Source organism: Peromyscus leucopus, chromosome 8b (assembly GCF_004664715.2).
Source record: "Peromyscus leucopus breed LL Stock chromosome 8b, UCI_PerLeu_2.1, whole genome shotgun sequence".
Lineage (NCBI taxonomy): Eukaryota > Metazoa > Chordata > Mammalia > Rodentia > Cricetidae > Peromyscus > Peromyscus leucopus.
The window spans coordinates 25782771-25799507 of NC_051086.1; the positions used below are offsets into that span (position 1 = coordinate 25782771).

At 44.9% G+C, this 16737-nt stretch overlaps 1 protein-coding gene across 7 annotated transcripts in view; it reads left to right on the plus strand.

Moving 5' to 3' along the window:
- The window catches only part of Clec16a (C-type lectin domain containing 16A), a 215872-nt gene that overhangs the window by 144786 nt on the left and 54349 nt on the right, over window positions 1-16737 (plus strand). For all 7 annotated transcript variants that reach the window (XM_028872896.2, XM_028872890.2, XM_028872892.2 and 4 more), the window contains 3 exons: window positions 6018-6169; window positions 12621-12825; window positions 15584-15748. In XM_028872896.2, coding sequence (XP_028728729.1) covers window positions 6018-6169; window positions 12621-12825; window positions 15584-15748 — 522 coding nt within the window. The remainder of the gene's footprint in view (window positions 1-6017; window positions 6170-12620; window positions 12826-15583; window positions 15749-16737) is intronic.

Below are 16737 nucleotides of genomic sequence, written 5' to 3' on the forward strand. Positions count from 1 at the left end.
CATTCCCTTTTCTCCTTTCTCTTTCCTTCCTTTATTCTTCTGACAGAATGGTTTTTCTATCTAGCCCAGGCTGACTCCAAACTCTTAATTCTCCAGCTTCACCCCACCACTACCAGTGTGTGTAGTCCAGGCACCAGCCACAAGCTAGTGATTCCCTTTTCCATATGCAACTGTTTCCCACTAGAAAATCAGAAGACCGAGGAGAAGCTAGATCACCCCACAGCTGCCTTTTTTCCCTTTGGCTGTATGATCTTGAGATTTTCACACTGAGTAAAATGAACCCTTCTTACTCGGGTTCTCTCTTACTTCTGAATATCTGGGTCCTCACAAACCCAGAATCAGCCCTCAGCATCCCAGGGACCAGCTCTTGGCCCACACAGCTGAGTGTTTTTCTTGGGAACATAGCAATTTCTGGGTCATAGGATGTGAAACTTTCAGTTTTAACGAATGATGCTAATTTGCCCTTCAAAGCGGTTGTGCTCATTTCTCCTCCTCCCAGCAGCCTTTGAGAACACCGTTCTCTGCATCCTCAGCAACACCTGATATTATCAGCCGCTCTTCTTACTGCCAGCCTGCTCGGTAAAAGATGGTATCTTGTTTTGATTTTGTTCCTGGCTTCTCTTGACGGAGGGACCTTTTTGTGTTCATTAGCTGTCCCCATCTCTTCCTCTGTGTCCTTTACAGTCATTACATGGTTCATCTTTTGCCACTTGGACCTCATGGCTAATCTTCTATATTGTTCTCCACAGTGGTTTCTGTTGTTTGGTTTTTGAGCTATGTGGCCCCAGCCCTTTTTTACACACCGAGTCGCCCAGGGTGGCTTGGCCTTGCAGTCCTCCTGTGTCAGCTCCCATGTAGCTGGGATCACAGGTGTGGTCATGCCATCATGCCTAGCTCCTTCAGTATTTTGTAATTATATTGTTTATAATTATTGTGTGTGTGCACGTGTGTTCACACATATGTCACAGCACATAAGAAGAGGTCAGAGGACAACTTATAGAAACTGGTTCTATTCTTCCACTATGCAGGTTCTGGGGATTGAACTCAGGTCATCAGGCTTAGCAGCAAGCACCTTTACCCTCAAGCCATTTTACCAATCCCTCTGCAGTGTTTCTCAAGGGAGTTCTAGGCCCAGCCCTTCTGAAGTATAGTCGGAGAGGGGTCCAGGAAAGTGAGGTGGGTACTGAGATCTGGAACATGGCATGCTACGGTGACTAGAAGACCTTAGGTCACCTGCACTGGGCATCTAGAGAGCCCTCCCTGCAGGGAAACTCCTGAGGCTGCCACACGCTGGGACAGAGCTGCCTGCCACTGAATCCCTCCTCCATGCCCCTGTCCCTCACGGGGCCTCAACACACTGCTGCACTGCCTTCTGACTCCTGGAAGAATCTACACCCATTCTTCGGAAGATGGAGACTGTGGGCAAAATAGGGCTCTTCCTGCATCTGAAACTTCCACATGAGTTGGGGGCAGGAATTCCTAAAGTGACACCTGACAGACCCACATGCAAGTCACTCCAAGCCAGTACTTACTTGCTTCCTCAAGTACTGTGTTCCCAATTAATCTCTGGATTTCACTTCTTTTCTTCTTTACCTGTTCCCACTGTTCCCTCACCTGCACACTGTATTCTTATTTCTTAGGAAATCTCCCTGTGTCTTCATGAGACTTTGATGTCTCAATGACATCTCTGAAAGCTGTTCCAGTTTGGGGTTCTGTCTTTCCTTTTTTGTTGTTGTTCTTTGTGGTGACACTGGTAGGTATTGCTCCCTGAAGCCCCTAAGACAGCTCAGCTCTGTGAGGTATTCAGCTGCCTGTCAGTGAATCCCACCAGCCCCAACAATCCCAAGTCACCATCATTTGTGACTGGTCAGACCAGATCTTTCACAAGTGCAAGGGTGGAAAAAAGATGTGTTGTCCTGATGATGGGCTAGGAAAAGGGAAGGAGAGAAGGGGAAAGGGAAAGGGAAAGAAAAATACAGGTTTTAGGGTTTGGGGGCTGGGTGGGTTGGTTTGGTTTGGTTTGGTTTGGTTTGGTTTGGTTTTTCAAGACAGGGTTTCTCTGTGTAGCCCTGGCTGTCCTGGAACTCATTTTATAGACCAAGCTGACCTCGAACTCAGAGATTCACCTGTCTCTGCCTGCAAGTGCCAGGATTAAAGGCATGCACCACACAATGCCTGACTTTGTTGAATTTTTAAAAGTAAAAGATTCTCATTGAGGAAATATTTTAAATATTGAGTAAAGGAAATAAACCTCACTTAGAAGATACTTCTAAGAATGAGCAAGATAGCTTTCACTCTTGATAGCTAAAAAGACAAGAGAAAGTCATGCAATATCGAGGTGAAGGGACTGGGGAGATAGTAAAATGCTTGCCCTGCAAACATTGGGGCTTGTGTTCAATCCCTTGGGTGTAGGTGGTGTCTACTTAAAATCCCAGCCCTGAGGAAGCAGAGGCAGGTGGAGCCCTGGAGCTCGATGGCCAACCAGCCAGTTTAGCTTTATTCATGAGCCTCAGATCCCAATGAGAGACCCTGATTCCAAAAAGAAGATGGGTGTCTCTTGAAGAATGACACCCAGGCTTGACCCTCGTATCCACATGCATGTGCGCACACTCCCACACATACACACAGATGCACACCACTAAAAGAAAAAATTAAAGAAAAAAAAAACAGGGTCAAATATAAACCAGATCTGGTGGCTCATGCCTTGATCCCAGAACTCAGGAGGCAGGAAGATCACCTTGTGTTGGAGGATAGCCTAGGCTACATAATAAGTTTGAGGCTAACCTAGAATATATAGGAAGACCCTGTCTAAAAGTTCTATATCCTTGACTGGATAGCTGGGATGAAAAAGGAGATTTTTGCCATAGATAACAAGAAAGGACAAGTGCAGGATCCAGACAGTTGTCCCATTTGGGGTGACATTTGCTTCAGGGAATGGTGTCCTAGGTGTCATATTCCAAAGAGGAGATGGAAGCATAAAGCCCATATTTAAAAAAATAAAATAAAATAAATAAAAAAGCAGGGAGAATATTCTGTAAACATTCACACAGAAGCCAGATTTCCAGGCAGTTTATACCTCAAAGAGCCAAACTAAACTGTATCCTACTAGGGTAGCCTAAAAAAAGAGAAGTGAGGAGATTTCCCTCTTATCATCAGGCCAGTTGAAAAGTGGAAAACTGTGTGTATGTGGTGGAATGCCCCTTAGACAATATTCAAGTCCAAGTCTGTTGCCATTTGTGTTTGGAGCTAGAATGTACCCTGTAGCATAAATTGTTAGACGGTCTTATTAATAAAAACAATCCCAGAGCCAGGTTTTGGGGTGAACACTGAAAGGTCAGAGAGACAGAACATGCAACAGCCACCTCACCTCGCCATCTTCTCAGCCGATCTTGTTTCCTCAAACTGGAAGCCTCTGAGTCCTCATCTGAATGGATCTCAGCTGAACTGCTGCTAAAAGCCTAAAAGCTTACAAGTCCCTGGTCCTCACGCCTTATATACCTTTCTGCTTCCTGCCATCACTTCCTGGGATTAAAGACGTGTGTCACCATGCCTGGCTGTTTCCATTATGGCTTTAAACTCACAGAGATTCGGATAGTCTCTGCCTCCAGAATGCTGGGATTAAAAGCGTGTGTACCACCATTTTCTGGCCTCTATGTTTAGTGGCTGTTCTGTTTTCTGACCCCAGATAAGTTCATTAAGGTGCACAATATATTGGAGGACACAACATCACAGGACCCCCTTTGTTACCTTTCCCTTTGCTCAGAAGACTTAGAATTCTTTTTAGAAATACTTTTCTCATATCTCAGAATCACAAAACTAAATGTTCTACCTTCATTTTCATTTAAAATTGTATTGTTTCTCATTGTTGTAGTTTGTGAATAGTCCCTGCCCCATTGCTGAGAATCAAACTCAAACCTAGACAGAGCCTCACACATACTAGGCAAATGCTCTACCACTGAACCACAGCCCTGACCTCACATGAACACAGTGTGTACACATACGTGCTAACAGGAATCAGACCTTTGGCCTTCTGTTTTCTAGGCAAGTACTCTTCCATTGAGCTACGTCTCCAGACTCAGTATGATTTTTACCTTAGGTTTTTTTTTTTTGTTGTTGTTGTTTTTAAAAGCACATCTATTGTTGTTTGTTTCTTCTCTTTTTGGGGGGCCCACCCAGCCCCAAATAAATCATACGTGGAGGCTTATTCTTACTTATGAATGTCCAGCCTTAGCTTGCCTTAGTTTCTTGCCAGCTTTACTTCAATTATTCCATCTACCATTTGCCTCTGGGCTTTTCCCATTCTCTGACTTCTGTAAATCTTACTCATACTCCGTGGCTTGCTGTGTAGCTGGATGGCTGGCCCCTGGAGTCCTCCTCCTTCCCTGGCTACTAGATCTCTCCTCCCAGATTTCTCTCTATATATGTTCTGCCTCTCTTGCCAGCCCCACCTATCCTTTCTCCAGCCTTGCTATTGGCCAGTCCTTTATTAGGCCATCAAGTGTTTTACACAGGCACAACTTCACAGAGTTAAACAAATGCCAACATAAACAAAAGTAACACATTTTAATATTCCCCAACACATATCTTAAATACCTTCTCATTTAAAAGTAATTTTAAGCAATAGAGTGGTATGTGTAATAAAAACATGACCAGGCATGGTATCCCATGCCCTTAATCTCATCACTTGGGTAGCAGAAGCAGGTCAATCTCTGTGAGTTCAAGGCCAGCCTGGTCTGCAAATCAAGTTCCAGGTTAGCCAGGGCTAAATAGTGAGACCCTGTCTCAAAAAATAAATAGGGGTCTGTCAAGATGGCTGAGTGGATAAAAGCACTTGCTGCCAATCTTGAGGACCTATGACCAGTTCTCAGGGCCTACATAGTAGAAGGGAAGAACTAACTCCCTCAGGTTGTCCTCAGACTTCACACACATGGTGGGATGAGAGTACATGCACACACATAACTAAGTAAATGTAATCAAAAGCAATCCTTTTCCAATGAGAGTTCCTCCATCAGTCCTAGTGCTCTTTTATACATGCTCCCTCCCAGCTCTTACTTCCCTCCTCACAGACAGCCACTGCTCAAAGCTTAGTGTTGGGATACAACTTTGTAATTTTCCATCTGATGGGAAAAGTCAGGGTCAATTTGTTCCCCCATTTGGGGGTTTTCCTGGTTTAGCTATCTATTGAAAACATAAATGAAAGAAGATCCCATTGGATGGAACTCAGCCTGGACTGCAGGCATGATTGATGGCTTGTATAACTCAGGTGACTTCAGAGTCATTGGTGCTAAATAAAACAGATTGGGATATAAATTTAAAGAAGGAGAAGGGACCTGCGATGTACTCGCTGTGTGTACTATTTCATACTGAATACCTTCTTAGCAGCTGTTGTTTTCTGTACCAAATATCATGAGATAAGGGGCCTTCTTCCCATTTCACAGATAGAAAGCCCTGGTTCAGAGGGGTCAAGTACCTGGCCCAGGGCCACACTCCACCTAGTTCACCAGTTAGAGCTGGGCTCTTAAGTTGCCAGACACTGCACTGAGGATTTATGGTACTGCTGCAAAGAGCAGGGGACCTTGTTTTCCTCTCTTCACATAAGCAAAAACCATTATCATAGCTGTAAACTACCTTTGGCCCAAAAGGAGCACTGGAGTGTCCCTGGGATTTGGGCTGTTGGGTGTTGGTTGTTTTGGTGCTAGGGATTGAACCCAGGACCTCATACCTGCCAGGCAGGCTCTACCCCTGAGCAACGCTCCCACTCAGTTGTTAGTTGTTTTCCATCTGTAGCTTGTGTACCTATTGCCTAATGGTTTGTATGCTTTGTTGTGTGTTTTGTATCAGTCGCAATAAGCATTGCTTTGAGAGCCTAAGAAATCTGAGGCCTAAAGAGGTAAAGAAACTCCTAGCAGAATTAGCTTAAGAGGCACTCACATCCAGTTCTGTATGATACTGGGCCCCTCAAGAGATGGTTGGATAGCTGAGCTAGGCCTCATTCTGCTCTCTGCTCCTCCTCCTAGATAACAGTGACTTGATCGCATGCACAGTCATCACCAAGGACGGCGGCATGGTCCAGCGCTTCCTGGCTGTGGATATTTACCAGATGAGCCTGGTGGAGCCTGATGTGTCCAGGCTTGGCTGGGGAGTTGTCAAGTTCGCAGGCCTTCTGCAGGTGAGAGTCTAAGAACCCATCTGCCTTCTCAGCCAGCTCCCCACAAGCGTGCCCAAGTGTCAGCTCTATAATCACTTCTAATGACACAAGAAGGATGTGCACAAAAGCCAGAACACTGCAGAGATAAGAGCCAAGTCCCCTTTACTGAAACCTTGATCCTAACACCTACCCTCCTAACATCCTCCCCTACAGGAGCTAATCCATTGTCAGGCTGGTCCTTCTAGATCTGCTTCACTACTAAGTGCAAGCACTACATGTGCTGTTTTTTAAATTGTATATCTAACCAATTGCCAGACAAACTTGTCAGGGAAGGACTACATGGTTGTACACGCAAGAATCAGGATGATATCCATAAATTCAAAGACAGACTGGTCTATTTAGTAAGTTCCAGACCAGTCAGGTAAGTCCATGTAGCAAGACCCTGTCTCTAATTAAAATGGGGGTGGGGGTAGGATGGGAGTGTGGATAGAGTGCTTGGGTTGTAGCTTGGTTGATATGGAGTGCTTACCTACCAAGCTTAGGCCCTAGAGATTCCATTCCCAGCACCACATAAAACTGGGTACATGTCTATAACCCTGGAAGTTAGGAGGTAGAGGAAAGATGATCAAAAGTTAAAGGTCATTCTTGGCTACTTAGGGAGTCTGAGGCCAGCCTGAGCTACATGAGACCCTGTCTCAAAAAAAAAAACAAAAAAAAAAAAAACCACCAGACCAGGTGTGATGGCACATGCCTTTCATCCTAGTGCTTGGGAGGCAGAGGCAACCTAGTCTACATAGTATGTTCCAGGCCAGCCAAGGCTGCATAATGAAACTCTGTCTCAAAAAAACCTCAGAAAGAAATATGATCAGACAGTGGTGGCACACACTTGTAATCCCAGCACTCGGCAGGCAGATCTCCAAGTTTGAGGCCAGCCGGGTCTACAGAGTGAGTTCCAGGACTGCCAGGCCTACACAGAGAAACCCTGTCTCAAAAAACAAAATGCTGTAAACATGCACAGGCTTTTTTTCTTATCTTTATTCCCTAAATAGCTATTTACTAAGCATATATATGATATGAAGTCTTATGCATCCTCTAGAGAGGATTTAGAGTCTACAGGAAGATGTGGTAGGTTATAGGAAGATGCTGTGCCATTTAAAGTAAGGACTTGAACATCTGCAGATTTTGGTATCACAGTGGGTAGGGGAGTGCCCAAGGGATAACTGGACATGTATTTAGAGTGTGCATAGATTTTTGTGCTGTCACATTGGCCATATTGTAGACTTGGCTTTTTTCCTAGCCTGTCTTGGAGTGTGTCTAGCCATTTTAGCACATGCATACCTGCTGGGATTCTCTTTTTTTTTTTTTTCATCTACTTATTTTGCATCCTGGCTGCAGCCTCCTCCCCATCCTCTCCTCCCAGTCCCTTCTTCTCATCCCCCTGCTCCTAACCCCCAACCCCCTCTCTTCTGTCTCCATCCAGGAAAGGGCAGGTCTCCATAAGTATCAATAAAACCTGGCATATCGAGTTGCAGTAAAAACTAAGCACCTCCCCATGTTTTAAGGCTGGGCAAGGCAATCCTGTATGAGGAGTAGGGTCCCAAAGCCAGTAAAAGAGTCAGAGACAGCCCCTGTTTCTGCTGTTAGGAGTCCCACAAGAGGACCAAGCTACACAAATATAACATATATGCAGAATGCCTAGGTCAGTCCTATACAGGCTCCCTGGTTATCTGTTCAGTCTCTGCCAGCCCCAATGAGCCCAGGTTAGTTGATTGTGTGAGCCTTCCCATAGTGTCCTTGACCCCTCTGACTCCTACACTCCTTTCTCTTGCTCCTTCTCAGGATTCCCAAACTCCGCCTAATGTTGGGCTGTGAATCTCTGCACCTTTCTCCATCAGTTGCTAGATGACACATCTCTGATGACAATTTGGCTGGTCACAGGAGATGGCTGGTTCGGGCTACTTATCTGCTATTGCTAGGAGTCTAAGCTGGGGTCCTCCCTGTAGAAGTTCCCCTGTGCCAGACTTCCACCCGACCCCAAAATGCACACCAGCAGTCCCCCTCAATACTCTCCCTGCCACATGCCCCCCCCCATCTGATCACTCATGTTTCCATCCCCACCTGCCCTCAGTCCACTCAAAATCTCTTCTTTTCCCCTTCCCAGGAAGATCTGGGTCTCTGCCCCACCCCCCACCCCCCATGAACCCTCCTTGTTACCTAGTCTCTCTGGGTCTGTGGATTGTAGCACAGTTATCCTTTATTTTACATCTAATATCCACTAATGAGTGAGTATATACCATGTTTGTCTTTCTGGTTCTGGGTTACCTCACTCAGGATGATATTTTTTCTAGTTCCATCCATTTGCCTGCAAATTTCCTGGTGTCCTTGTTTTTAACAGCTGAGTAATACTCCATGTGTAAATGTACCACATTTTCTTTATTTTCTTTATCCATTCCTTGGTTGAGGAACATCTAGGTTGTTTCCAGGTTCTGGCTATTACAGATAAAGCAGCTATGAACATAGTTGAGCAAGTGTCCTTGTACATCCTTTGGGTATATGCCCAAGAGCAGTATAGCTGGGTCTTGTGGTAGATTGGTTCCCAGTTTTCTGAGAAACTGAAGCCACACTAACTTCCAAAGTGGCTGTTCAGAGAATCATTAGGTCATATTTCGAAAACTTGTACTCTACAAAATTGGAAAATCTAAAAGAAATAGGTAAATTTTTTTGATAGATACCACTTACCAAAGTTAAGTCAAGATCAGATAAACAATTTAAATAGACCAATAACTTTATCTAAGTTAAATCAAGATCAAATAAACAATTTAAATAGATCAATAACTCCCAAGGAAATAGAAGCAGTCATTAAAAGTCTCCCAACCAGCCGGGCGGTGGTGGCACACACCTTTAAGCCAAGCACTCAGGAGGCAGAGCCAGGTGGATCTCTGTGAGTTCAAGGCCAGCCTGGTCTACAGAGTGAGATCCAGGACAGGTACCAAAGTTACACAGAGAAACCCTGTCTCGAAAAACCAAAAAAGAAAAAGAAAAAAGTCTCCCAACCAAAAAAAGCCCAGGTCCAGATGGTTTTAGTGTAGAATTCTACCAGACTTTCAAAGAAGAGCTAACACCAGTACTCTTCAAATTCTACAAAATAGAAACAGAAGGAACATTGCCAAATTTTTTCTATGAGGCCACAGTCACCCTGATACCCAAACCACACAAAGACCCAACAAAGAAAGAGAATTACTGACCAATTTCACCCATGAACATAGATGCAAAAATACTCAATAAAAAACTGGCAAACTGAATCCAAGAACATATCAAAAAGATCATCCACCATGACCAAGTAGGCTTTATCCCAGAGATGCTGGGATGATTCAACATAGGAAAATCTGTCAATGTAATCCACCGTATAAACAAACTGAAAGGAAAAACCACATTATCTTCTCCTTGGATGCTGAAAAAGCCTTTGACAAAATCCAGTGCCACTTCATGATAAAAGTTTTGGAGATCAGGGATACAAGGGACATACCTAAACATAATAAAAGCAAGCTGATTGCCAACATCAAATTAATTTTGATTAATTAATTGCTTTGAGAAACTCAAAGCAATTCCACTAAAATCAGGAACAAGACACGTTCACTTTTTCCATAGCTATTCAATATAATGCTTGAAAAGTTCTAGCTAGAGCAATAAGACTACTAAAGGAGATCAAGGGGATACAAATTGGAAGGAAGAAGTCAAAGTACCATTATCCACAGATGATATGATAGTATATATAAGCAACCCAAAAAACTTTACCAGGGAACTCCTACAGCTGGTAAACACCTTTAGTCAAGTGACTGGACTGGATACAAAATTAACTCAAAAAAAAAAAAATCAGTAGCCCTCCTATATACAAATGATAAATGGGCTGAGAAAGAAATCAGAGAATCAACACCCTTTACAATAACCTCAAATAATATAAAATTTATTAGTGTCACTTTAACCAAACAAGTGAAGTACCTGTATGACAAGAACTTCAAGTTTTTGAAGAAAGAAATTGAAGAAAATAACAGAAAACAAAAGGTTCTCACCACAGCATGGAACCTTCTCTAAAACAGACCATATACTCAGCCACAAAGCAAGTCTCAACAGATACAAGAAAATTGAAATAACCCCTTGTATTTTATCAGACCACCATGGATTAAAGCTGGATTTCAACAACAACATAAACAACAGAAAGCCTACAAACTCATGAAAACTGAGCAACTCTCTACTGAGTTACCACTGGGTCAAGGAAGAAATAAAGAAAGAAGTGGTGGCAGCCACCTTTAATCCCAGCACTTGGGAGGCAGAGACAGGTGGATCTCTGTGAGTTCCAGGAAAGGCGCAAAGCAACACAGAGAAACCCTGTGGGGGGGGGGTGTTAAAGACTTCCTAGAATTCAATGAAAATGAATGCACGATATACCCAAACTTATGGGACACAATGAAAGCAGTGCTAAGAGGAAAGTTCACAGCACCGAGTGCCTTCATGAAGAAATTAGAGAGATCTCATACTAGTGACTTAACAACACACCTGAAAGCTCTAGAACAAAAAGAAGCAGACATGCCTAAGAGGAGCAGATGGCAGGAAATAATGAAACTGAGAGCTAAAATCAATAAAATAAAACAAAGAGAACAATACAAAGAATCAATGAAACAAAGAGTTGGTCCTTTGAGAAAATACAAAAAATAGACAAACCCTTATCCAAACTAACCAAAAGGCAGAGAGAGAATATTCAAATCAACAAAATCAGAAAGAAAAGGGGGGCCATAACAATAGACTCCAAAGAAATACAGAGAATCATTAGGTCATACTTAAAAAACCTGCTGGGATTCTTTTACCTGCTGTGTGGCTACAGTAGGTCATGCTCAGCCAGAGGCATATTCGGCCATCCCCAATTTTCCAAGCATGCTGCTGCAAACCTAGTGCTCTACTTCCTGGTGCCCCTGGGCAGGATTTTCCTAGGCAGATAACTAAGAATTTGGAATGTGGTTATTTCAAGAGTTTGTAGCTCCTGCCAACTTCCTCTGGCACCATTGTTGCCACAGGAGTTCCTGAGAATTCCCTCCTTTGCTCTCTGGAACATAGCAGGCTTTAAAGCACCAGATGTTAGTGGAGCTCTATGGTTTACAGTGGGTGACTAGTGTCTTGCTGTAGAGGGAATGAGACAAAGAGCCCTCAGAACAGAGAACAGCCTTCCATTTCATCTCTACTGTGCCCTAGCCCTAAATTCCCAGCCTGGGGCTTGCCCTACTTTAAAGAAGTCCATTTCCTTAGTGTGCTGTTCTGGTTCCCAGAAGGACCTGCCCAGGCTGATTTGACTGCTCACTGCAGCATTGACCAGCCAATTGTTGCCTGCTCTTCATGGGATGCACCTGTGCATGAAGATGCTGCTTCTGTCTCCTCGTTTTCCCAGACTCCTCTCTTTCCAGACCCTCCTGTCTTTCAGTGAGGATGTAGGAGGATCTTCCCACCCACCCGCAAAGGGACTCCTGAGTAAAACACCACCCAGTAGATGGCCATGCATCTTATTATCAAGGCTTAGACCAATTTCTTTAGAACTTAACACTAGGAAAGTCATTTTTTTCTGTCTCAGAGGACTAATGTATGTCCTCTGTCAGACAATGAAAGCCACATAGTCCCACCAGCACCACCTCTTTTGGTTCTCTTCCAGTAGCTACTATTTGTCAGGCTGTTACTGTACACCTAGCTCCCTGCTTTGAATTCATAAGAGCATCATCTGATCTGCTGTCAGCCTTTGATACAGACCTTCTTTCCAAAGAGGGAGCCAAGAGCAGTGCCCAAGAACAGTAGCCCCTTCCTGCTGAACCTCTTTCAGTGGTTCCCACCTCCTCCAGCATGGCTGACCTTTGGTCCATCTTCTGTCTGGTATGTTTTATCTCATGTGCCCTTTAGCCTTTGTGGGCAGCAGACACGGCACAGAACCCATCCTGAGGCTTTATGTGGAACCAGTCTTAGACACTCACTGCTTGTCAGTGTCTTTTCTCCCTTTCACATGAAGTCACTGCTAAATGGTCCTGGTGGCCCTCTTTCAGGGACTGTCATCCAAGATGTACCAAAGGACACCAACAGTGCTCCATTTTTAAGAGAAGCAAGGAGATGGTGTCTAACAGGACACCAGGTAGTGACAAGTATTTGGAGTTGTGACCTCTGGTTTCCCAGAAGGAAAGATTATTGGAGTCTTCCTGTTGTGACAGTGGGTGGCATTCCAAGTCCTCATGGAAAGGAGTACCAGCCATGGTAGCATTGACCCCCTTCTCCCTTGTCAGGCCTGCACTGGTCTGCACCTTTGAATCTTTGAGACTTGGCCTCCTTCAGAACAAAAGCAGACTCAAAGTGCTGGTGTCTTTCTACATGAGCCACTGACACCCCCCAATCTGCCAGCCCCTGGGCCTGATGAATGTTTTGCCTTTGCCTTCTCACTATGCAGGACATGCAGGTGACAGGAGTGGAGGATGACAGCCGTGCCCTGAATATCACCATCCACAAGCCTACCTCCAGCCCACACTCTAAGCCCTTCCCCATCCTGCAGGCCACCTTCGTGTTCTCTGATCATATCCGCTGCATCATCGCCAAGCAGCGCCTGGCCAAGGGCCGCATCCAGGCCAGGCGTATGAAGATGCAGAGAATAGCCGGTAAGTGACCTCAAGAGCAGGGGCTCACCACCATAGGGCTGTTGTCAGCTGTTCACATTGACCTAGAAAAGTCTCAGGGTTCCTGTAGACAAGGACATGAGAGAGTCAGGATTCATTGTGCTTCAAAGAATGGAATGTCCCTATTTCCCAGGTGATTGGAATGGAGAAAATTTCCAAGGCTGCATGGAAGAGAAGGGGGCCCTCCCTCACAGACAAGAGGCTAGAAACAGGCAGTTGGTAGGAAACAGCTGAAACACCGAAGTACACAGTCACAGAGTGCTTTGACTGCCCTCTGCCATGTCGGGTATCCAAGCAGCTCTTAGACTGGTAAAGCCTTATCTGCCCATTACAAGAGGAAACTAAGCCTGTGACTTTTTAGTCACACAGAATACATTTGCAAAGCTTCCTACTTGGCTTTTTTGTTTCAGCTCTAGGGATGAAGTCCATGGCCTCACACAGCTAGACAAGGGCTGCCTCTGAGCTGCCCTAGCCTAGCAGAATTTCCCTCACCCTTCCCTCCTCTCCTTTTCTATCTCTTGGTGAGAAGCCAGCACTAGATTCAGGGGTCATTTCACACCTTACAGGGATGGTGGGGTTTACATTGTCCACACTGTCTTGTTAAAGGCCCCGAAATGAGAATGTTTCTTCATCTCCTGAAGTGAAAGTCAAAACACTGTCCTGGGGCAGGGTGGCATGGGGCAGTCCTAACCTCTCCTTCAGGAGTCCCAGGTTAGAGCTGTAACTCGGGTGGTAGAATGATTGCCTAGCATATACAAAGCCCTAGGTTTGATCCTTGACACCATAGCAAGCCAGTTGTAGTGACACATGCCTATTATCCCAGCACTTGGGAGGTGGAGGCAGAAGGCATACAAATTTAAGGCCTTTGTCACTATATAACGAGTTCAGTACCAGGCTGGGCTACAAGAGCTCCTGTCTCACAAGATAGGTAGGTAGGTAGGTAGGTAGATAGACAGACAGACAGATAGATGATAGATGCATACATAGACAGACAGATAGTTAGATAGACAGATAGATGCATACATAGACAAACAGACAAAATGAGTGCCTTCAGCTCAGGTCCAAACATCTCTCTATTGTGGCTTCTAAGAGGATGTCCAGCCCAAGTGAAGAGGAGCATTCTCTCAGGAAACAAAGGAAGAAGAATCTCTGGGTGCACTTCGTTTCTGGACACGATATGCACCTGAGTCATTCCCCCTTCTTAGTTCTCAATTAGCTGAAACCTGGCCTGCAGAATCATTACAGGAGTGTTTGGTAATGTGTAAAGTGACTTAAATCATTCAGCCCTTCCTTTCAAGATTTATTTCCACACTTTTCCCCTGTAATGTGAAGTACATGTAATGTGCCACCGCTAGCATGAAGGCCAGATATCTCATTTGAAAATTGAGGATTATACTGTCAAGTGTCTGCCAGCATGAACACCTTGGATGTTTCTTCAATTATTTTGAAAAATCAGTCTGAGCTAATATGTCTGTGAGTTGTTTAGGGGAAGAGGACAGCTATGACATGTAAACACACACTCATAAATACAAACATATGCTTTCTTGTACACATATTCTCATGAGCATTTATATTTAAGATTCTACCACCCAGGTATTGAATAATCTGAAATAGGGCTGGGGCAGTGGCCCAGTCAGTGAAGTGCTTGCCACACAACCCTGAGGTTTTGAGTTTGGATTCCGAGCATCCATGTAGAAGCAGGCCGTTGGCAGCTCTAGTCCCAGCTAGTGGGCTTGAGGTCGAGGAAGAAACCCTGTGTCAGAAAATAAGGCAAAGGCCTTGAAGATGACTTGGGAAGTAAAGGTGCTTACCACCAAGTCTAATGGCCCGAGTTCAATCCCTAGAGCCTATTTGGTAGACACAGAGAACTGACTCTTACAAGTTGTCCTCTGGCCTCCACACATGTGCCATGCCACACATAGGTGCCTGTGTGCACACGTACATGCACACAGCCAAACACTCACAAAATAGATGTAGGAAAAATGTTAAAGTTGGATAGCATTCAAGGAAGATGCTCACTATTGACCTCTAACCTCCATATACACATGCACACACGTGCATGTACACCCACACATACATGTAGATACACAAAAAGAAACTGAAAAATTCTGCATCTGTATTGAGCACATGCGGACTTTTTCCATGGGATTACTCCCTAAACGACATAGGCAAGGACTCCTGCCATAGCACTTGGATTGCGTTAAATGTAAGTCATCTAGAGATGATTGACATAGACAAGATGTATATAAGTCATGTACAGGTGTAATTCTATTCTATATAAGGGACCTAACTATAGATTTTGGTATCTTTGGGGAGGAGTCCTTCAGATACTGAGGAATCACTCATTTGTATAGCTTGCTTGTCTATCCATGTATGCCTGTGCACAAACTTTGGGGGCAGAATTGGCCTCACTTGCTCTGGGATCTGAAAGTGCATGGAAGCCTAGCCTTTGGGATCTTTTATATAGATTTCAAGATGCAAATTGGCTCAGCATTTGCTCTATCCAGCCAGGTCTGGAACCCTTGCCTTCCTGGCCTGAGTCCCTACTTCTGGTTGTGTTCTGACTTCCTTAGGGTCTCTGGCGTCCTGCCAGTCTCCCACCTCATGACTGTGTGTTGGATTCCCCCAAGAGTCACAGTGTCAAGGCTGGTATCACTCTAGCCTCATGCCCAAGTCATATCAAACTGCCTGTCCCCTGTTCCACATGCTAAAAACAAACTATGGTGCTGTTTGATTATAGCCCTTCTGGACCTCCCAATCCAGCCTACCACTGAAGTCCTGGGATTTGGACTCGGCTCCTCCTCCTCCCAGCACCTGCCTTTCCGTTTCTATGACCAGTGCCGCAGAGGGAGCAGTGACCCCACAGTGCAGCGCTCTGTCTTTGCATCCGTAGACAAGGTACCAGGTAAGCCTGCCCTCCTGCTAGGGGCTCAGGGTGCTTTCCTGCTAGGCCTGCTGAAGGCCTTCCTCTCAGAATCCAGGCTGCTGGAAGTCCCCGCTTCGAAGAACACAAGTGAGGCACACACCCAAAAAGCAGTCTTGGCTTTCCCTTCTTTCTTCCGTCGCTTGCGTTTGGTTTTCCAGAGATTTGTTAGGTATGTGAAGAAACTTCTCAGAATCAAAACTAAAAATTTCTTGGAAGTACTTGACTGATTAGTAATGAGGGTTGTGGAGAGATGTCTTCCTTCTTGTAAGATGACTAGGATAGTGTGTGGTTCCTGGTACCCTGACGGGGAGGACACGTGAGGAAGTCCCAATGCCCACAGGCCTTCTGCTTCTTCCTTCTGGGAGCAGCTCCTCCCACTTCCAACAGCACTGTCTCCAGCCGTCCTCCCCTCACCCAAAAGGAGAAGCTTGAGTGGAAAGTTCAAGGGCGGAAAGAGCTGCTTCTTCAGAAGAGCAGCATTCCTTTCCTGCTCTGACACGTGGACCTACCTACATCCATATGCAGCGGATCCCACGGTGGGGGCGGGGCACGAATGACTCTCTTCTCTTGATTATAAAACATAAAAAACTGGCCAAGCTCTCCTCCACTCTTAACACTTCCATGTTCAGAGTTCAGACTAGAACTGCTAGTATTATAAAATAGTCTCAAAAGTGATTGTTGATGTTGGAACAACAAAAAGTAATGACAGCCTGCTCAAATCCAAGACCTTGTCCACCTGTGATTTAGTCCTTCATTCATGATTTGATTTATTTATTTCATGCATACCATAATTACATATTTTTTTTGGTTTTTTTCAAGACAGGGTTTCTCTGTGTAGCTTTGGAGCTTGTCCTAGATCTCACTGTTTAGACCAGGCTGGACTCAAACTCACAAAGATTCGCCTGGCTCTGCCTCCCAAGTGCTGGGATTAAAGGCCGCCGCCGCCGCCACAACTGCCCGGCAATTAT